Source organism: Amphiprion ocellaris, chromosome 20 (assembly GCF_022539595.1).
Source record: "Amphiprion ocellaris isolate individual 3 ecotype Okinawa chromosome 20, ASM2253959v1, whole genome shotgun sequence".
NCBI lineage: Eukaryota > Metazoa > Chordata > Actinopteri > Pomacentridae > Amphiprion > Amphiprion ocellaris.
The window spans coordinates 2,783,111-2,807,179 of record NC_072785.1 but is presented as its reverse complement, the minus strand read 5'-3'; the positions used below and the strand labels follow the sequence as shown (position 1 = coordinate 2,807,179).

The following is a 24,069-nucleotide window of genomic DNA, read 5'->3' as shown; positions in this document are numbered from 1 at the left end:
CTTATGTGCTGCCTGGTGAGAGGAACACAGTGAACCCAGAGCTGAGAACAATTAGACACTGTTCAACCAACGCTGAATTTGCATGAGCAGCAGCACCGGCAGCTTTTTGTCTGTCATAGTGACAGACAAAAAGAAAGACAGTTAGACAAGGAATCCCAGGAGAATCACTGACTCCACAATGGGATAGAAATTAATCTGTTATATGTGAATTTAGGTTATGTATGTATGTGTTTTTCTAGGATTTATGATTTTATTAGATTCCGATTGTGGGAAGTGACTGATTCTCTCAGCTCTAAAACAACTTTAGGCCTAAATTCATATTTATGTTTTAGATTAGGATCAAAATAAATTAAAGTAGGAGTTGAAATTAGATATGCAGTGTTGAGGACCACAGGGCCAGAAATATGAATCGCATTTCCTTTTCATGTCGTCCTTGTTTTCATTATCTCTTTCTCGCTCTTCCTCTTCCTCCCACACTCACAGATGCATTTACATATTTGACAACCAAATCCAGATAATGTAGAGTCAGGTATCGCTGATTTGCTATCAAGTGGCAAGCTGTGAGAATCTCAAATAATAAATTCTTCCGTGCAGCTACCTGCTCTGACCTGACCTCAAGTCCAAACATCCAATTGGAATCAAATGCAAAGACAAATCTTCAAGACAAGCCTTTCCTGTTGAGCGATGCTCCTCATTTATCCGGAGCTAAACACTGACCCGCCATAAAAGCTATTTCATTGTTGCTGAGCGCAAAGAGACTCTACCTCTATAAAAGCAGAGGGGATTAAATTTGCTGGACTGTGAGCATCTCTCTGAATTCAGAAAGAGGCCTCTGGGAATGATCACCCTTAAGATGTTCTGTATTGTTTAATATAAAACTGCTCTACAAGGTAAAGCCTGCTTGAATGCCTCCCAGTGTGTAGCAGAGAGTGGATGCTGAGCACAACGCTGGTCCATCTGTCAGTCTTTGGACCAAGTGATCCACCCAAAATCTCTGTCTAAAAATCAGGGCAACTAAGAGCCCACAGCTGTATGCAAATGTTTGGGAAAACTGCATATTTTGTTCATTTTTTGAAATGAAAAGGCGCAAATTCAGACCTACAACAAACAGACACACTTAAACCTGTCTGAGGTCAATTCACTGTTGTGGCATGTAATTGTATGTGCAAAAGCTGGCATCTGTCCACTTATAAAGTCTCAGGGCCTCATTAGCTCATTGCCTAGTTAGATCTTAACTGACTTGTTACCACTTATCGGGTAGGTCAAGAATTGCCAATAGGAACTGTCAGCTCTTAGTTCCACAGCTTGATACATTTTGTGACTTTCTGGGCTCCTCGAAGCAAATGATTGAGAATTACAAGATGATGAATATTGATGCCTACAAAGCAGGGGACAGCTATACAAAGATATCAGATTGTTTCCAGCCTCCAACTGTCTAAAATGACAGCTAAAGGGAACTGTGGAAGCCACTACAAGACACAGAAGACCCAGAAAACTTTCAGATAAAACTGAACATCTGCTGGGAAAGAAAAGACAAACTCCCATCTTGCAAAGTATCTGGCTGAAGGTTTACCTGACACAAGAGTTCTACTACGTGACCACATCACAAAAGTCAACATCTGACAGATGCAAAGCAACATCTGTAGCCAGAGTAATTTCAGAAACAAGTGCTGTCGACAGATGAGTTCAAAGGCGCAGCATTTGATGGAAGGAACACCTTGCCAACTGTTAAGTGGCAAAGTGGCAATATTCTGCTTTGGTGTTGTATTGCAGTCAGTTACACACAAACCACTAGATGGATAGAAAAAAAGTAGATATTCATGAAAGTGAAAAAAAGATTGTCTCCTACAACACAACAATGATCCAAAGAAAACTTAAAAATGTATCTTGAACTCCATAAAGCTGAAAGTGATGGAATCCCCTCAGAGTCCAGGCGAAATTCTGTGGTAATATTTTAAACACGCTACGCCTAAAAATATCTCAGATCTTGAAATATTCTGGAAGAATAAGTGGGTGAAAATCATTCAAGAACAGATAGACTCTTTGCAAACTGTGATATCTTTTAAATATGGTGTAACTCTGTACAGAAAACTCAGCATGCTCAAACCACTGGATACGCACAATTGGTTTCAAAAGTGCAAAAAGCATTTAGAGGGCGCAGACATCTGTCAAGGCTGTTCTTTCCCCATATGGCATTGTCAGAAATGCAGCATTTGTTTATTAGTTATTGATGATCAGAAATCATGGCAATATAGATGTACCCACAAACAAAATGACATTGCACTGAGCACAGGCGTGTGTTATGCATGTGTACATTATGCATGGATACTGAGTCATGTGACCTGAATATGTAGTGAGTGGCAGGAATTGATGGGACTCAGAAACACCCCCACAATTTAATCACTTGTTCCTTGGATCATTTCTGATGGATAAGTCCTGATAAGTCCTCAGCAATGGATTTGTGGTAAGATCACAATCATGTGATCGTCAGCAGGCAGCTGATGTAGTGTTCACTTGTTGTCATGGTTACAGTGACACCGTGCCGCTGTCTGGCAATGATACAGAAATCTTTAACAAATCCGTGTATCCAGACTATAAGCCACATCACTGCCAAAATCCTTGTGTCATTTCTGATCTTCCCTGAATATTTCACCTGAATCCATTTGTATGTTTTTGAGTAATGTTGCTAACAGACAGAGAGACAGACAGACAGACAGACAGACCAACACTGACTGTCACATAACTCCGCTGAGGCTGAGTAGTAAGACCCAATCTAAAACCACAGGCCACACGTCCTGACAGAAAATCTGGGTTTTGATTCCTACTCCAAAAGTCTTCATATGTGATATCTGTGGTTTTTGCGTTAAACATAGTGTTGCCATCATTCAGGATGCAGTTGAACTTTCAAAGTTTTATGACGTGTAATAGCTGGTTAGAGTGCATTCAGCATTTCCTCTGTTGTACACTTGCAATAGAGCCGCATGTGCCTTCAAACAGTATTTTAGAATTAAAAAATAAAGCCTATTAAAAGCCTCTAATCAATATGTTTACTGAAGATGTTTTCTAAAAAGTGCGGTGAAAATAAAGGGGTCTGTAAGGACAATGTTGCACTACATCACTGTGGGGATTTCCTTTGAATGCTGCTACCAATTTCAAGATTTAATTTAGGCCATGATAAGAAACTACCGGTGCACCATTTCTCTTGGCCATCCTTTACTTGATTATCTCTTTTTATGTGAGTTCAACCGACTCCAACAAGGTCTGTTGCACACGTTTTCTTGTAGAAGCATTTGAAATGAAGCATTTTCAAACAACACTCATTCAGAAAATCATGTCAACTTCACCATGCTTGAAAAGAATATGATTTACCACATATTAAATCATATAGCTGTTTCATAAATGCACAGTTCAAAATTTTGTTCCTGCAAATCAGCATCTGGTTGGTGTGACATTTTGCACCTCACCGCCTGTCAAACATTTGTCTGTTTGAGGAGACAAGAATTTTATCTACATTTTCTCAGTAATGCACACATTAGATGCCTTAGCAAGGATTGCTGTGCTTCTGCATCTAGTACAGAGGAAATTGAATCAGTGACTTTAATTCAATTTGAGGAGCTTTCGAGGTTGACAGAGAATGTTATTATTTCAGTTTCGACACAACATGGAGTAATCATGTTAAAAATCACAGAATGCAGCTGTGCAGTTTCCAGTTTGACATGTTTGAGCTGCTGACATGTGAGACACATTTAGTCAACTTACACACTAGGAACCAAGAAAACAACTGGAAAGAATGAGAAGAACCTCTGGTATATTGACTTCTGTTTATTTGGACGCATTTCTATGTAATCCTGTGACTCTATTGAACTGAATAACTTTCATTATTGGATAATTTTATCAATCAATTACTTGATCTTTCAGCGTATTAAGATGCATTATACATGAAAAAAAGGAAAGCAGTTATTTTGTTATCTTTCTTGAAGCTAGATCGGAATAATTACACAAGACTGTCTTATGAAACTTAGGACGAGTACTGACCAAGTTTTTACCATCTATTGAGCCATTCACACACAGGAATGCACACGAACAGCAGCAGATTCATTTTGGTGGAAGTGTTACTTACCCATGGTGCAGTTGGTGGTGAAGTGGGGCTCGATGGTGGCCGTATCATCCTGCGGGATCCGCTGGTCGTAGCTGGCAGAGATCCGAAAAGGTGATCCTCCGTGGATCCTGGAGGTGAGGAGGAGGTGGACCACTGCCCAGCTGCCAAGGAGAGAAAGCAGGAGTAGAGTCAGTGCAAGGAGCAGACACCAGGGCTGACAGATAAACCCACATCCTCTGCGGGGGTCGGGGGTCTGGGTAGCCTGGGCCTGCTCGGCCTGAGCTCCCAGAGTCTCAGAGGATGGACTGTCCAGGGGGGCTTCCTCATTCCCTTCCAGTTTGGGAGGGTCCCTTTCTTCCTTTGCCTGGTGATGCATGGCTCACTCTTTGAGCCCACCAAGACTCTGTAGGTCTAGCAGAGGCGTGGAGATGACCAGGTGTGTGGTGATGCCTCAGTTAAAAGCCTCACAGCAGGTGTGCGGTCAGACGTATGCAGGCGGTTTAAAACCACAATTACAGGAGGTGTGTGGTCAAGGAACACACTCAGGCCAATTTCTGGTGTGTTAGCGAGCTGCGGTCCTGCGATGAATGTAGTCCTCCCTCAACCACCGGCTGGCTTTGTACAGTTCAACTGTCCCTAATTTTATTAAGCAAATTGAGCTGATTTCTCTTTGGCTCCAGGCTCAGAAACAATCTCTCTCTCTCTCTCTCTCTCTCTCTCTCTCTCTCTCCCTCTCTCTCTCTCTCTCTCTCCCTCTCTCTCTCTCTCTCTCCCTCTCTCTCTCTCTCTCTCTCTCTCTCTCTCTCTCTCTCCCTCTCTCTCTCTCTCTCTCTCTCTCTCTCTCTCTCTCTCTCTCTCTCTCTCTCTCCCTCTCTCTCTCCCTCTCTCTCTCTCCCTCTCTCTCTCTCTCTCTCCCTCTCTCTCTCCCTCTCTCTCTCTCTCTCCCTCTCTCTCTCTCTCTCTCTCCCTCTCTCTCTCTCCCTCTCCCTCTCTCTCTCTCTCTCTCGCTCTCTCCCTCTCTCTCCCTCTCTCTCTCTCTCTCTCTCTCCCTCTCTCTCTCCCTCTCTCTCTCTCTCTCTCTCTCTCTCTCCCCTCCCCCGTCTCCTGCCCATCCCTCCATTTATACATACAAGTCATGACACCAAATATAGTCAGTGTCCTGTAAATAGCTACTTCCCTGATGAGAAAGTCCATTTACACACACACATCATCAGCACATGGCCACAATAATAAACTGATAACAACAGCCACACACACTCAGTAACACACTGTGTGCATGAATGCAAATGTCGACACAGGAACAGATGCATTACTGTACACGGCTACAGAACCTGGATTTGCCAGTATAACTTATACTCTATATATATATATATATATATATATATATATATATATATATATATATATATATATATATATATATATATATATATATATATATATATATATATATATATTACCGATCCACTGTCTACATTAACAGCATGCAGTTTGCAGAGACACACTAACAGATCAGACATAAAACAAAACATATGTTGAAACTAAATCTCAGTGCTCCTACTTGGGCTCTACTATGCACTCCTTATGTGATCATATAAATATGTTAAACTATTAACATTTCTTAAATATTGCTTATTTGCACATAACATTTTACTGAATCACTGAGAAACAAACCGACATGCAAAGCTGTCAAATTGCTGACTTGCCTGCTGAGCTTGGATAAGTCGGTTTTTGTTGGCGCAGCAGGTTAAGTCTGATGTATTTTCAGTCATGTTCCTGTTTCTGGCATAAATCTAATTTGACAAGGAGTCAAGCAAAAGGACAAAAAGTTCATACTGAAGCTCATTGTTTTTGCCTTTACTTTTCCCTTATGGTTTGGTCTCACTGCTCTCTTTAATATTGGTTCCGCAACAGAAAAATCTACACAGAAGACAAAATGAGACAAAGGTAACACCCATACAAGCCACGGAAGAGCTAGATCCCAGGTTTAGTTTCTGAGAACTTTTTGGAAACGTAACTGGAACTAAAAGGAGAGCGAGTATTGGACTGAGATTTCATAAGGTGGCACATTAATGTTGCTCAGTCTCTGCTTGATTTCTGACAATGCATAAATATTTATGCATTATCTTATTTATCAACAACTGTATAGTGCAATAATTATCCAGGGTGTTTTTTTTTTGCACTATTTGACACTTCTATTTGTATTTATTTTGCTTATTTCTATCTATATATATATGTACATGTTGATATATATATATATATTGATTATATATCTTTATTCTTGTTATTCATATTGTTTTGGTCTGGAACAGGTACACTATACATTTCACTGTGCATTATACTATGTATAAATGTGTTTGTGATAATCTTGGTGTGTCTGTGAGGCTGCTTTCAGTGTCCTGACCCCTCTTACCTTCTTCACTGGATGTCTTTATTTAAAAAGTGAATCTGTATCCAGTTGTATCAACTTAGTACATTTTCAGGATGTTGACATAAAGATGTTTCTTTTTCTTAACACATTTATTTAAAACATTTCAAATCAATCAACTGTAGAAAAAAGCTGTCTTGATGTTTAAAACTGCAAACCTTGTGAAAACATAAATATCCCCTGGACCGTTAAAAAACCCTCAACATTACCTGGATTAATACATCTGAGTCAGTGGGAATGAAAGGGTAAGAGACACTGCATTCACATTTGTATTTGCAAATAATTGTCATTCATACCCAGATATCTAAATTTGTTTCCTCATGATGATTAACTGCAACAGCTTCAGCTCTTTTAGAGATTTCAACCAGCCACACACCATTGGTGATGTTATTCACGGTGCCCTAGGACAAAGAAAACTGTCTGTGTTTATTTTGGGGTCTATTTTATGCTTTGTTTGGGTAGAATTGTGCTAATAAGTGTACAACAAATATAAATGCACACACAAGCCTCCGCTACACAAACAGGCTCTGAGCTGTTCTGATTTCCCCAATGTCTGTGCTCTAACTCAACAGACTTTGCATTACTACCTTTGCCAGGTTCCCTTCTTAGGCTTTATTTTTTTTTTCCAGTTGCCTTCCCTCTACCCCCCCTCTGTTCTCTGCTCTCACCTCTTTCCAGCCTCTTTTCACTAAACCGTCTATCCCTGTGCCTCTCTCAGATGCTGCTCAGAGTGGAGGGGAGGCGCTGACCACATGGAAAGTGATGTTCCAGCCCCATGGTACACCGTTGGAGAGCAGCTTTGTGGTATGGGACTTGCTCCCTGCCATTCCCCATAATGGGAAGGAAATGAAACCCCAGATAAGGGCTGCCACTGTCTTCTTGATAACCTTGAAATGAATTGCCGTCTGAGTAATATACATCCCTTTTGACTGAATTTACCACCAGCTCAGCTAAGGGCCAAATTCAGAAATGGCGTCTATGTTGCGCGAGCATCACGATAATGAGATCCTATGGCTTTATGGTAATATACTGTTAAACCTAGATAAAGAAGCACAAAGGCACTCAGTTAAAAATCCATCATTTGTGGGTGTGAAAGTATAAACCAAGAGCTAAATATGCTCAATATAAGAAAATTGCAATGGACAGAGATATACTGCTTCCTATTTAAAGTGAGAAATAAAAGCTTAGTCGCTGTCTAGTCTCAGTGTAAAACTGTACACAAGTCTTGGACTACTGAATTATTTTTATGTCTCTTCCTGCTACGTGTACGCAGACACTCACAGGACTGATTAACAGCAGCAGCGGATCAGAACAGAGCTGCCAGAGCACATCACTCAAACATTTAAACTTAATTAGTAGTATACCATGCATGGCGCAGTGGTCCTAAATATAAATAAATAAAATAAAAATGAATGATAAAGACTCCTCATGCAGGAATTAATTATACATGACTAATCTGAATGCGGATGCTAATATTTCTCATTATGGTCCTTTGTGTCCTAATGGCCTGTTGGTTTTTTCCAATCACCTGACCTTTGTTCTGACTGCTGTTTGGTGAAAACCTCTCCCATGACGGGAACTTTTTTTTCACCACAAGAAAACAAAACAAAGCAGCTCACACCAACTAATCTTTGCTGCCAATTGACAATTCTCATTTGATAATGCTATTCATTTAGGCTGCCTTAGTGCTCGGCTCTGGCTAATGTAGCTCTTTTAATTTTCATTTAGCGTGTGTGTGTGTGTGTGAGAGTGTGTGTGTGTGTGTGTGTGTGTGTTTGCTTGTTGGTGAGGATGCAGGATGCTTACGTATGTCCTAACCATATTAAGACTTGTTTGTCATGGGTTCTGGTTTGCATTAGCTGCGAGTCTCATCTATCAGGACAAACAATGCACGAAGAAGCATGTTGCATGTAATATTTTCAGAGCAGTAAATGTTTTTGTAAAGCCACGAGGCCTCCTTGGACAGAGCCTGGAAGACAAACTTTACACCTGCCCTATGCATGTGTCCATACATTTCTCAAAACAGCCTACAGAAATGTTGTATTTCCTCAAGTTGGTAATAAGATACAAATTGGAGGTTCTGTTAAATGTATTGGAAAACTGTGAAAAACACAGGACTGGAGTCTATCCCAGCTAACCAGTCTATCACAAGGCTTCATATACAGACACTCACAGTCACACCTACAGACAATTTAGAATCACCACTTAAAATCAACATGTTTTGGACTGTGGGAAGAAGCCGGAGAACCCGGAGAAAACCCATGAATGCACAGGGAGAACATTAAAACTCCATGCAGAAAGATCCCAGGAAGGCCAGAAGGTGAACCTGGGATCTTCTAACTGCAAGGTGAAAATATTAACCACCAATCCACTGTGCAGCCCTGACATCGTACAGCTGAATACAAACACAGTAAGATAGAGCTACTAATGTGTTTCTATCAGCAATTACTCAAATGCCAAAGCTGATTAGTTTTAGCTGCGGCTGTGTGGGATCAAAAACTGCAAGTAAACAACAATTTTCTAATTAAAAGAATTGTACATTTAAAAAGTAATTTATTGAATCAATCTGTTCTGGGTCAAAAGCACAATAAACAAGTCTAGGAAATGGAAAATCCAACATGTTTCCAATCATTCAAAACAAAATAAAAGCTCCAGTGCTGCTGTACCAAAGCAGTTTTACCTATCAAGTGTAGGGCAACAATAAAATACAGTGTATAGTATTGACAGATCCATTTAACACAGGTCCTCCAGTCTAAGTGCATGGATTGGAAAAGGGTTTCAATCATACCCTGTTGAATGCATCTACAGTAAAACTAAAGCAAGAGGAGGACAGAAATGGAAACTGCTTTTCATGGTAATGGAATTTTTACCCCCTAAGAGATGTTGCTATAAGTTGCACTCATTCTGGCTGCATTGGATCAAAGTGTTTTTTTCCATATTGGAAAGGGTGAGACTGATGGGAAATGATGCTGCGTACAAACAGGTGCACTTGGAGGCAGCGGGGGTTAAGAACTTAGGAAGTGGGCGGGTCGCCACCATGATTGCTGCTGGATCAGAACTTCTGCTTAAGCCACATTGATTTTGACTGTCAAATGACATGGTGCAGAACAGGCTTAAGCCAACATGTCAAGAGAAGTGCAGATTAGATTGAACTGTGCGACATGGCTGGCTGAATGAATGCCACTTCCTCAAACTAAACAGGACACTTCACAATGCTTCTGTTTAGAACAAAATCTGTTATGCCATAATGCAGCTGGACTGATAGGACAGATGAGGTGAGCAGAGCTGGGTTGCACTGGGGACATGTTTTTGGCAGAATTCAGTGTTTAAAGATGTTTGTACAAAAGGCCCAAATGGTTTTTAAAATATATTTATCATGGGGAATATTACCATTTTCTAAGAAAAACACATACTTTACTATCACCACACATATGCCTCTTAGACAGTGGATAAAAAAGAAAAAGATTTTATTGTGGCAGTTTGTCAACACTATAAACTGTGGAAGAGTGGCTTAGATGACAGTAATCATGAGGCTTTTACATGATTTTCCAGACTAAAACTTGGGATTCCACTCAAGGCAAGCATTAGCCATTGTATATTCAGATGAGTCACACCTGAATACAGCTATCTTGCATTGATGAGCAAAGCAAATTATTCTGTGGCTGAAAATGAACAATCTGCCACAAGCAAATTGCAGAGGATGAAAGCAAACCCAACCAAATAAACAAACAGCAAAGATGAAAAAAAGGGGGATGCAAGCGAGTCCACCAGGGATTCATGTCAGTGTGACAATTTACAGATGGCCAAAAAACATACACAGAAAAAAAGGAAAGGCAAGTTCAACATTCATGCAGAACTAGAAGGTAATCACCCCATTCGACGTCCACACTTGTGAAGTCCGCCTGTTCCAGTAATTGCAAGATACATGAATTGCAGTACGTAGCTATTTCAATACAGCTTTACAGGGGCTCATATATATTCAGTGAATTCAGTGACAGGTCTGACATCAGCGGTGTGTCACTGCTGTTCATATAGGTTTCATTTTTTGTCCTTAAAACCCGGCCTGCTACTGATTAGCCACTAAACTACTCTATGAACCCATGTGAACTTCCCATGTTCACTGTTGATGAACATACACACTCACCTATAGCAATTATCTATATCTTTATGGGTGGATTTAATGTCTCTGTTGCCTGTGAACCTAGTTATTGAGAAAGCAAGGAAAAATACAAAATATAACAGTGTCCATATGTGCACAGCCAGTATCAATCCAGGCTATATTTAGAACACTTCTACTTGTGATTAATTTAGATCATTTTGTAGCTCTCTGACTACATTCAGTCTTTTTCTGATGATAAGTGTAAAAAGGTAAACCATTTACACTGAAAGACAATAAAACACAACAACAAATTTTTGGAAAATAAATAAAGAACTCACATGAGAAAAGTCATGTAGTACAGAAAGAGCACATCATTTGCAGTTATATTCAGACAGGTGATAAATTAAAGGAACATAAAGTGTTTTATTAATGGCCACCACAGCAGCCAGAGCAGCTTCTCTGTGACTTGTTGTTGATTCTCCAAGTTTCTGGAACTCTGCTGGAGAGATTAAACACCATTCTTCCAAAAGATGTTTCTTCATTTTATGTTATAAACCTCTCCCATCAGGATAAAGGTGATCACTAAGAATGATTTTGGCTTATCCTTCAGTGAAGAACCCAAAGTGTTACAAGTGGTATTACAGGTAGAGCCAGTCCCATAGCACCCTAGAGCCACCAGATCCCCTCACTGCAGGGTTCGTGTTTTTACTTTAATTTATCACTCATCTCTTTTGTCATCTGCACCTTTGAGACACATAAATACAGTGTCTGGTCCAGATAACATTGGGCTCGAAAAATAATTTTACAGATGTCAAGAGATTGGCCATGCCAAGCTTCTATCTTTTAGATTTAAGTTCGAACAATTCTGCTACAAATTAATAGAGGTCAAACCGAACAGGATATATTGGCTGGCCACAAGTACTCAGATCAGAATCTATTAGAGAATTTATAACAGAAATTAAAAAAGGAACAGTGAAGGCTGTGCTTTGATTGAAACAAATGACTTAGCTGTCTCAGTATTAGATGTACACATAATGGCAATGCATCAAAAGAATGACAGGTCTACAATAAAGCCCCATTTCCATTTTCTGAGCCTCCTTCTCCGGCTCAATAGGTTAGCAGCTACATTTTGCAAATGTCTTGAGTTAAGTGTTATATCGGAAATGATCATCACTAAAGTCCTGTAATAGGATGATATGTTTGGCATCCACTGTTGAATATCCCATCATGAAAAAACGGTTTGAGCATATTGAGTAGGGTGTTAGGTTTCAGAATTATGATGTACAACTGAATGGAATGAGCCCCAACCATCTGTTAGTCTTGAAAAAATAGAATGAACCAATGAACTTCACATGTTTTTGTGACTGTAAGCGCAAGTTTCTTTATTTTAGCTATAATGCAAATAATGATCAAAAACACGGTGCATCAGTGAGGACTGACGTATTTCTACAGGATCTCACCAAGCCAATCAAAACTAGACAAATAATCATTTCAGTCTCATGAAGAAGAGGGGTAGTGGAGCAGAAAAATAAAAAAAGGAGCTGCTGGAAGAGGATCCTGTATCTTGTTGTTCACTGCTGATTGGCAGGTTGCTTCAGTTGACTGCCCATCTGCACTCTGATATCTCTTGCCAATTTTTGCAGGTTTCAGTAATGACTTAGAAAGTGTTTGAGCTTTGAGGAAAAGGCAGCAGTTAATCCTGCCTCTAAGACAGAAGAACCTCAGGAACCAGGGGCAGTCTGGCCATCTGGACGAGTGGGAATTTTCACGGTGGCACATCAATGAGTGGGCTGGAAACACCGATACAAAAAATAAAAAATAAACAAATGTCACAGTCTGTTTGGTTCCGCACCCGGTTGGCCAGCTGGCTTCATACAAGTATCTTTGTGTGTGTGTGTGTGTGTGTGTGTGTGTGTGTGTGTGTGTGTGTGTGTGTGTGTGTGTGTGTGTGTGTGTGTGTGTGATGCAACTATAAATCCATCTGATCTTGTAAATATCTCTCTCATTACCTTTACTTTGGTTCATCAGTTCACACACTGTGTTCATATGGGCACCAGCATTCATTTTGTTAATAAAAACTAGGATGGAAAGCATTTGTTGATGACATGATAAAATATTTTTCATTGACAGAAAAAGCTAAACCATATGTTTAAGACACTTAAATGAACCATCGCTGTTTTAAAAAATGACCTGGTGTAACAGGCCAGATTATCCCCTGGTCAAAGTATACCCCGTTGACACATAAAGATTAAGCATCTTAAACTCTTAATTGTTAAGCTATTTAGGTTTTTTGTTGTTGTTTTTATTTTACAAAGTAGTATGCTCAGTAAGCAAATCATTATGAAAGAACATAACTAGAATGTCCTTGAGCCAATTACAATAAAAAACAATTGCAAATCAAAGGAAAAACTGAAATGAAATCCAATAAAAATTGACGCAACACATTATGAAAGAACATCCACATTGACTGATGTTGCTTTCAATTGTTTCTGTACAATAGATTTCAGTATAATACCTCTTTATATTGTCTTTAATTTGCTTAAACTAAGACTGAATTGATCTGTGTGTAACAGGCCAAAGTATAGCTTAGCTTAGCCCAACTTATATCCCGGGGGCTGAAATACTATACTTTAAATAAAGTATAGTATTTCCATAATTTCTAAAATAAATATATATTGGCTGGGGGGTTAGTCTGGCCTGTTACTCCAGTGAAGTTGTTTTCTTGCAATATCTTTGTAGTGGATAGTTTTATCATTTCATATTCCAGCTATTCCTCAAAAAACATGTTTTTCACATGATTCAATTTAAATTTTTAAGTTACCTTTTATTCTTTTAAAGAAATTGTAATATTTGTATTATTACCCCAAGCTCTTTATCACTGATAAATATCATACAAGCGATGATTGAGGGATAAAGAGCAGCAACATTTGGAGGAAAACAGTGGAAAAATGTCAAGAAAATGGATGTTGACATTCTTCTATTGCCATTCTCTGTAATATTCTTCTTTTTAAATTATCAAAATGTTCAAAATCCGTTATAAAGTGAAAAAAAAATTAAATCATTAAATAATTCTTGGATCGGCCAAAATAGAATACAAACAAGAATACAAGTTATTATTCTTAACCAAAATGACCAAAATGATATAAAAACACACTGATTTTTATATAGGTCATTTCTGACCCACTTCTGGAAGTGTGTAGGATCCAGTCACTGGAGCATCTACGGGTTAATTCAAAGTCTTATTCAGCAGCTTTGGAATTGCACACTGTACAGCCTTTGAGTTTCCTTAAAATATCTCTAGTTCAGAAGCAGTTGACCTGTTTTATTGGTGTTACTATTACTGGTTGCTGTACGAGTTCTTAATTTATTGTTGGCCTTATTCATCTAATAATTACAACAAGAATTATATACAAAAAAAAAACAACAAAACAGCCTAGGGAAACCTGAAAGCAGCAGATCAACATTTCTAAAAAGGCAAGTTGACACTGCTCATGTAAAATGATCATGTGATGAGGAGGTAACGTTAATTGTACTCCCAGCTGAATATGTTTCCTGCTGCTGTCAGATGGCCTGCATAAGTTGCAGGATTAATGATGATGATTATTTGTAGCACTGCAGAGCAGAGGCTCATGGACACTGTGTCTGTGTGAGCAAGTAATTGGTACCTTCTCTACTAACCTTGCGATAGCTGAAAATAACACCTGTAACCATGGTAAGGCCTCAGCTGCAGCCTCACAATGTTGCAAAAATGAGAACAGAATGTAAAGTAGACTAAAAAAGACCATAAAGCCTTCAGAAGACTAGAACTATACTGTATTGGACAACAACATCAACAGCTAGTTTGCTTTATTTGTCTGACAGTGTTTGATATCGTTGGATAATCCAATCACAGAGCTTGATGAGAACTCCATGACAACCCTTATGTCCTCCACTGATGTCATCTTGATATTACCGAGTCTCCCACAACAGAGACACCAAAGCAAATGTCTGGTAACATTTCACTACAACATTTATGGTCAGTTTCTGGAACCTGCAGCTGGAGAACATCACATGACAATATAATGGGTTGCAGTTGGGTAAACATCTTGAATAATAAGTGGTGACAAATAGCCTGAGTAGAAGTGACAACAAACTATAGACTTAAAGTTGGAAGCAGCAGTCAGTCGAGTCAACATTCTCCACATTTGCTGATGCTGTTGTTCAGGTGCTTACACTGAGTGCAGCGATAGTATCTTCACATATCACCAGCTTGCAAACAAGCGACGGTGCAAGCATCAAACAAAGCCACAGAGCTCAGATGAAACATGTGACAGCTAATCCTGTCCTCACTAGAATCATCATGTACGGCAGAGAAGCGCTACACGTCGACAGCCATCCCAGCCACATGTTCATCACCGTGGCATCTTTTTCTCTCTCTGTCTTTTCCCCAAGTGTATTATCATTTAATTTCCTACAGTTTCTTCCATTATCTATGCAGCAATCAGTTACATTGTTTCATATTCTCTGTCAAATCTGTCCCCCATTGATTCTTTGAGTTGGTTTCCTCATAGTGTTCTATAATGAGATGTGTTATTCCACCTACACCCCTACTGTTCAGAAAAATCCAGAGGTTACAACTCTACAGTTGCAGTGCTGTCTAATGACATTGAGCTGATTGAAATATCACAGCAATTGTGAAGTGGGAAATATCGGGGTTGGGGCTTCAAAGAACCTTGGAGACATGTTAACCACACTTGTAGAGAGAAATGAAAATCACATTCTCTTCACACAAGTAATGGAAAGTACCATTTGGCTGAACTCTGGAAAACTAGAGTAAATTCTACAGTGGCAAAGTTGTATCAGCCTTGTTACTAACATAGTTTTTACAGCCTATTTTCCTCCAAAGCTTTCTGTATGACTGATCCCAAACTAATTTGTGTTTTGTTCTTGTCAATGTCAAATTAAATTGCATATCCAGTTTAATGTTGCTGTGCCTTACATGGCACATAAAGCATGGAAGACCACTATAAATCACTAATTTCAGTGATGAAAACTTTGCCGTTCGACATAAACTGCAATGCTATTACAAAGATCAAAGGCGGTGGGGGAGAGATCACATGGCTCCTTGCACTTTTTAATTATGACCCAAATTCAATTACTTTGCAACCTCATACTTTACAGAGCCACAGGAAATTGCTCCAATCGAGTGACAGCGCTTGTGATTAAAACATGTTCACTTTGTAACATGAAAATGCTGCCATTAAAGCTTTAAGCTCACAGAGAACAGACACAGTCATGCTCTCCTAATTCACTCATCTATAATGTGTCACCAGACTGGATCACATGTTAGATGTGTGGTTGACATACATGTGGGAATGAACGCTGTGTCCTGGGCAGATGTGCAAAGTGCTGCTGCTGGCCACTGCAGACACTCTTACAGCCACAAAACCATTCAAGTCATGAAAGTGCTCATCTATATTCTAGCTAAAATGCTTGCACTGCGTGGTGGAAACTAAACAAGGACTTGAGAGATTTTAAATGAATCTAGACTCTTCAAAGAGTCTGGCAATCTGTTGTCAATCATTTTGAAAAACACATTTTGCAGATCATGTAAGTAGCCACTTCAAGAAGGTCTATATATATGCAGCTTCCCTCGTAGCTGTATGTGAGGCTTGGAAATGCAAAAATCCTCCTATAAGGAAATGAATTCAATGATGTTTGCAAAGCTTAAGGCCTGTGCCACTGCAGTGTTATTCTCTAGACCAAAGGTTTCAAACATACGCCCCTGTGGGCTAAAATCGGCCTGCCAGAGGGTCCAGTCCGGCCCTCAAAATGTAGTAATTACAGAGAAGACATTAACTGCAATTTGTAAAATTGTAAAACTATACATTTTAAATAATTTCTAGATCATGACAAGTTGTTTTGATGGTAAAGTAAAATACTAGATTGTTCATTGTTCTGTTGTCATTTTATGTCGCATGTTTGTAATATTTGTCTTTTTTTGTCATTTTTTAATCTTTTGTTTGACTTTCACAATTTAAGTTTTTGTCATTTTATCATTTTTGTCGATTTGTGTTTCCTTTTTGTCTTGATTGTGTTTTTTGTTTAATTTTTGTCAGTTTGTGTTTTGCTTTGTGTCACGTTTCTGTCATTTTGTTTCATGCTTTTGTCATTTTGTCTCATTTTTGTAATATTTTGTCTTGCTTTTGTTGTTTTTTTGTCTTTTTTTAATAAAATACTATATTTTTCAGTTCCAGATACCTGTGACTAAATGTTTTGTGTCTTTGTAATCACTCTGGAAGGGCTGCACAGTGGCGTAGTGGTTAGCACTTTCGCCTTGCAGCAAGAAGATCCCTGGTTCACGTCCCGGCTTTCCCGGGATCTTTCTGCATGGAGTTTGCATGTTCTCCCTGTGCATGCGTGGGTTTTCTCCGGGTACTCCGGCTTCCTCCCACAGTCCAAAAATATGCTGAGGTTAATTGATCATTCTAAATTGCCCGTAGGTGTGAATGTGAGAGTGATTGTTTGTCTCTGTATGTAGCCCTGTGACAGACTGGTGACCTGTCTAGGGTGTCCCCTGCCTTCACCTGAGTCAGCTGGGATAGACTCCAGCCCCCCATGACCCTAGTGAGGATTAAGCGGTGTATAGATAATGGATGGATGGATGGAATCACTCTGGAAGTTTTAATGTGTAAATGATAAACGGAGTGTACTTTTTTTGTACGAAAACAAAGGGAAAATTTGGAGTTGTGGTTATTTATAGGTTATTATGCTGTGATTTTACTGGTCCGGCCCACTTGCGATCAAATTAGGCTGAATGTGGAACCTGAACTAAAATGAGTTTGACAGCCCTGCTCTAGATGGTCACACACTGAGGAGAACAAACACCTCTGGATATGAAGCGAGGACATATTGACTGTGATGTCTCCCTCTGGTTTGTAAATCACAGTTTCAACATTTGGAATATGGTCTGATTTTTAATGAGTGACTAACTTGCCCCGCCCTAAAACATACACTGCTTCAGTGTCTATTTTACTTTCTAAATAGAACCATGATTTACCAAAAAAAAAAAAAAAAAGTAACAATTGAGACCATTAGCTCATTTGGAAAATGCTTACTGAGGTAACAGATCAAGTGAGAAGTCGGGCCATTTACTGATAGACTTCTATACAGTCAGACTACTTTTTAAAGCCACATCAGTCGCCCCCTAGTGGCTCTTAGAAAGAATAAAGGTGTTGGCCACTCCTGCATTGGCTTCACTTTTCAGACCCAGAGGCTACATCCAACTTTAACATACAGACTGTGACTAGACCAAATGAACTTTCAGCCTCAGACAACAACAAACATTTTTCATTTTTTAGAAAACTGCTGCATTTTTAGAGGCGCACAAGGTTAACATTTTCAATAATTCACCAGAAAATTGGCAAAGATTAGAGGAAAACATGAGAAAGTTGCATAATTATGCTTTTGGTTTTCTTCCCTGTTAATTATAGTTGAATACACAGATGGTGGTCTGTATTAAAGAAGTCAGTCTGTGGAGGACTATATGCATTCATATGGTCGAAATATTCTCGTGTTGATTGAGTTCTCTAAATAAATGAATTCGTCAGCTGCGAATCAAGTGGGACGGACCTTAAATTACCACTTCACCAGATGGCATCCAAAACCTTTACAAATTCATTATGCCACTGGTGATTATAGTCTCTACTGAATGTGTTTTTCAGCATTTGGATAATGTGCATACCTTGTATATACAAAACCTTAATGCATGAGAAATTCCAACAGAAAAAAAAACAACAGAAGAGTGAATTTTAAGTAAGCTACAGTATGTGGTCGCAAGCGCACTGCATTTCTATCACATTCATGTTTTCTTCATGCTGAGGCTCCAATTAGGCTGCCTATTTATTGTGTATTAAAAGGGAATATGTGAGTGGTATTTACTTGAAAACCTCAGGCCTGGGGTTGTGTAAAAGGAATGTTTTCCATGTTTAAATAAGCAGCACAAGGGAGTGGGTGTTTGGCTGAGAGCTTGGAAAGCAGAAATCAATGTGAATGTGATATTATTTGGTTTAAGTGAGGAATGCTTGTTAAATTAAATATGAGTAGTAGTGTGGACTTCAAGTAATGGTGCTTCCTCTGTGTTTTTTTTCTTTCCTTTCATGTAACTTGGCTAGACTCAACTTTTGCCATTTACAACTTAAGTACATCACAACTTAAAAGGCGTTAATGGTTAAGCAATTAGCAGATGAAACAGATGAAATAATGTATGATACCAGCTAAATCTATTGTGGATTCTTTGAACTTGTTCACATATGTGACAGCATGAATAAAATGATGGAACTAACATGTTTTACAAATGCCTATGATTCCCTAACAAATACAGAACATTATTAAAATATTAATGCATTTGGTTTTGCAAATACAAAATGTACCCAATCAATCAAATGGACAACATAATTTTTCAAAGTCAAATATTGCATGGGGGGCGGGGGCAGCGACCAGGGGAGACGCCAAGTCAAGACGCCAAGCAGGGCCAGGTCTGCTGGAGCAGTCCGGGGGTCCACGTCCCCTATCTGGGGACGTGGGGCTTCACAGGAGGGGTCCAGGTCCTCTATCTGGAGGACTCCTGGGGACACGGCAGGCTGCTCCAGCATCTTCCAATCGTATTGTGGTCTGAGCATGTGAGAATGAGCACCCAGACAGTCAGTAGGCTCCCACACTGAGTGCAGTGCGGAGCCGGTCTTTATTGCAGCAGGGTGATGAGATGAGCTGCAGTAAAGGAGCAGGGGGGCAACTGCTGTCCGTGACAAAAATATGACTCCTTTACAAGCTTCCCCATTTTCTGGGCTACCTAGGGTGACAAATTCAAGTCACTGTAAGATATGTTTGGTCGGCTGAAACGAAGTGACAATGAATCAATAAAATAAAGGGTTGAGATATGTCAGTTAGAAATGTAGTTTAGGTTTAGGAGACAAGACTGTTGAGTTGTAAGGAACTGAGAAAGGTGTGATTAAATGCATTATTTTTGTTACTGCGCTGTTTTTTCTGTAATTAACCAAAACTAACCCCTAATTTTAACCCAAACTGTGATATTTTTCTAAACCTGATCAAGAAGTTTTGCTGTCTAAACTTAACCAAGCTTCTAACATCCATGCATGTAAAAGTGTCAACCAAAGGTATATTTAACAAAACGTAACCATGTACTTTGGTGTATAAACTTAACCAAACAGCGAATAAAAACCAAAGTGAGTGAGAACTAAACTTAAATCTAAGAGGGCTTATACCACATAGGATGCAAAGCCCTGTCTCCTGGCTGAGAGTCCTCTTGTGACGTATGTCTCCATCCCCTCCCTTGATCTAAAAGGCTTGGAATGTACATTTTTTGGAGACAGAGTTGTGCTTGCAGTATACTTTGTCAGGTTCATCAGTGATGATAGATTATGCGAAGTCTTGGGTTTATGGACATTTAGAGCTATTAGACTTATTAGATAGTCTTGATGCACTTCGTTTCTGAAGGTGAACTCTTTTCTGTTCTTGATCATTATGTTTTTCGGCAGAGCATTTCAGACAATTATAGAAATGTCTTTTAGAATTCTGCAATGAGGTTTTCAAATGTGGATCATTGAACGGCTGTCAGATTCACTCATTCAAGTCAAAGCTGATAAAGTGTGCTGATAGCACCATTTGATTCCTCCCTCTGTTTTATTTGACGTGTCCTTTGTGATTGTAAGGGGTGGATGCACTGCTGATTATAGCTGTCAACTGATGCTTTAGCTTAGGTCACACTTAAATGACTCAAATTCAAACTGTTCCAACAAAAGGATCCCAATATGTACTAAATCATTTCATTCACAGGGCTTCAGAAATAAAGTTATGAAGTGGATGCAGGTGTTTTTCATTTTTTATCATCAGACCGAGTGACGGTGAAGATTCACAATGTCAAGCCTAAATGGGGAAGAATCTGTCGTCATAATTCCAGGAGTCAGAAGAGAAACTAGTAAAGACACATTATGCTGCAGTCACCAAGATTTGCATCCCATGTTTATTTAGCCAACATGAATGTTGCATGTCTGACATGCAGTGCCATGGTGAGCATGTAGTGCTTAGATTGGCTCACAGCGCCACCTGCTGTGGTGGAGGGCAGATTCCACAGGACATCCTCAGCACAATCAGAGTGAGAAGATCGTGCCAAAAGACACGCGATATTGTTTTGAATCTTAAAGACATGCGACATTTCTTCCTGAAGTATAATGTATGTTTTGCGAAACAGAGCGGTTTTGCTACATTTTAGAAGGAAATTACCTCCATTAAAAAAAAAAACTATTTTACTTTAATGATTTTTTATGGCTTTATTCAATCAACTGTTATCATGTTATTTCAATTCTTAGTTTAATGTAAAAGCTTTTTAGTCAAACAGTAAGCTTGTATTCTTTTTTTCAGTCTCAGGCATAAAGATGATGATAATAGGCTTCAAAAGCCGTTATGGGGACAGAATTTATACGTGACATAAACGTCTCAGAAAACCAGCGTATCAATTTAAACTCATATTTGTATTCCTGAATGTCCCATGTAGCTATTATTGAGCCAGTATGCATTAGTGAAAAATATGTTCTTCATATTAATAGTTTGTGGTTCAGTGAAATGTTTTGTTTGACTTTTTATATTATTCCTTCTTAATGCCACCTTTGACTACATTGTGCTGAGCCTTTTTTGTTTCTGAAACAGAACACCTCTCATTAATAAAAATGATACATTTTTACTTTTAAAGACACCCTGCTAAAACACAACCTTCACCATAATTGCCACTCATTACAATGTCATTAAAAAAGAGGCTTTTTTAAAACAACAAAACAACGAAACAAGAACACTTTCTAAGGAGACAAAATGATGCACTGAGTGTTGGAGCCTCAGTTGCAGCTTGATTGAACATTGTTTGCTGGAAATATGATGGTATTCTGCATGAATAATCACATAAACTGCAATCATGTAGAACAAATCTATGATCAAATTTCTGCTTATTCCTGTGAGGGTAAGTTTGTATTTTATGCACAAATCCCTTTTAATGTTTACATCATTCATTTCCAGTCATAAAAATGACTGAACGGTTCCATCAAAATCCTTTTATGCATTTCATGAAAAATACAGTTAATTACAGTGAGTAAAGGCTGAGTCCCACAGCTCAACTATTTTGCAGTTATTAATAAATAACTGTATTTAGAGCTCAGACTTTTTTTGCTACACAAATGAAACTCACTGAGCTTGTGCCAGTGAAGTGACAGAGAATTTTTTGGCCTGTGACCATTCAAGCTTGCCATGACTGTGAGGGCTTATTTAATTTGGACAGCGCCGGGCAATTTTGGTATCCAAAAATATTCCTGCATCAGTGCCTACGCAGATTACATCTTAGCACAGATGCTACGTCTATACCTGTGGGTTTCTCCAGCCATCACAAACTTCCTGCTTTAAAATGACATGGATACATTTACTGTATGAAATGTTTATATATTTCAACATGTTTTCAACCATCGCATGTGCATCTCATTGTGTGAGCACAGTGTGTGTTAAATTATATTAAAGGGTTCTTCTTCTGTCATACAACACGTCTTGCAGAATGGATAAGGCCCAATCTTTCAGTTGATTAAATCTCTGCAGCCAATCTGAAGGCAGCAGGACCAGTATGTTTGTTCCAATTACAGCCTCTAATTTGAAGGATGTGCTGCATATTACCAAAACAGTGCCCAATTACACTCACCTCATGTGGGTAGTCTGATTAAATTTTGTGCGTGTAAGGGCTGCTGCTTGATGACGCATACAACTGCATGACTCCCACTTTCCACGAAATGTTCCGAAAGTGAAGCCTGAGGTATCTCACAGCACGGAGACAGAACTGTGGCTGTGATGAAAAACCTGATGCAGCAGAGCAGCCGTCTTCAGGAGATATATTTCATGAGATTGCAGACACTACTGTATGAGTACAGAGTTGATATTCTGTGTCTGTGCTTTGACCTTGTTGCTCCCTGCAGCATATTAATATAAGCTCAGTAGAAAAAGTCTAACACAGGGAAACATACACGTTAATATAAGAAGGTTCAAAAATGATGTATTTTAGTTTAATAGATAGCAAATCATTATCCACTGGCCATCTATGACAGCACCCATCTGTCACCCAAAGCACCACATCAGTAATTATGCATAACTTTAAGCCTTATTAAAATTTAAACATATGAGTTGAACAAAAAATCTCTCATTAACAAGAAATTAACTATGGAAACAAAAACAGTTTCTTTCTTTCTTTTTTCTGTACCAGGCTGTAAACATGTTTATTTCTACCATTTATAACATGGGTCAGCTTTTTAAAGTCAGCTTCAAGTGGCCATTGGAGGCACTTCCACATTAGCTTCATTTTTCAGTCTTGAGAGTTGCTGCCTGAAACTAATGTTCTGATTATTTCTTGCAAGAACAAGAAAAATAACAAAAAACGGGCAGAACTGTGTAACAATCAGTTATCATCATGTATACGCTGAAAATATATATAGTGAAGGGGAAGACAAATGAATTTAACTGTCTCTGTTGTGAATGAAGGGACATATTGAGGAATACCTACTGTCACTCATCCACCGGCTGAATTCTAATAAAAGCAATGGTTAAAACCTATAACTGTAGTCTAGGATCCCCACAATGGTCATTTTCTGATGTAGCTACCATCAGCAGGTCTGATTATTACTCCGTCAAGAAACACGGTGGAGTTATGTGATGATCAGCATTGGTTTGTCTGTCTGTTAGCAACATTACTCAAAAATAGACTAAGGGATGATGAAGAAACTAGCATATCTTTTGCTAAAGATACTTCCTAGTGTCACGTGTCACTCCTTCATTCCATCTCCCACAGTATCCACAATTCTTTTATTTCTTACTGTCTGTCAGACCCCCCCTCCTACGTTTTGTTGTTGCACCTTTGCTATTTGCATCTGTCTGCCAGACAGATGTGTTACCCTCTGTTACTGATTAGCAGCCATACACAAATGAACCACTATTCACCCTTGTATTTACATGTGGCCCCCTCCCTACCCTCTGACCCACTCTCTGACCATCCCTATAAAATGTGAACTCTCCAAATGTTCAGGGTTGGCTTCCCTTCACAGACTCATGCTCTGTGTTGGTAAACCCACTGTGTGCTGGAATACCAATAAACACCCCACTACAGCAAACTTACAAGGACTAAGAGTGGAATTTCTTCAACACAGATTTGTATGAAATTTTCAGGGAAGGTCAGAAATGACACAAAGACCAAGTGATTAGATGTTGGCAGTGATGTGGCTTATAATGTGGATCCACGGATTTGTTGTCACTGTAACCATGACAACAAGTGAACACTACGTCAACTACCTGCTGACGATCACATGATTATGATCCTACTACAAATCCACCACTGCAGATTTATCGGAACTCATCTGTCAGAAATGA

General features: G+C 39.1%; 1 protein-coding gene across 4 annotated transcripts in view; it reads right to left on the bottom strand.

Annotated features, from left to right (window-relative positions):
* alk (ALK receptor tyrosine kinase) overlaps window positions 1–24,069 on the bottom strand; it is a 498,812-nt gene that overhangs the window by 110,330 nt on the left and 364,413 nt on the right. For all 4 annotated transcript variants that reach the window (XM_055005938.1, XM_055005937.1, XM_055005939.1 and 1 more), the window contains one exon: window positions 4,121–4,260. In XM_055005938.1, the coding sequence (XP_054861913.1) occupies window positions 4,121–4,260 (140 nt within the window). The remainder of the gene's footprint in view (window positions 1–4,120; window positions 4,261–24,069) is intronic.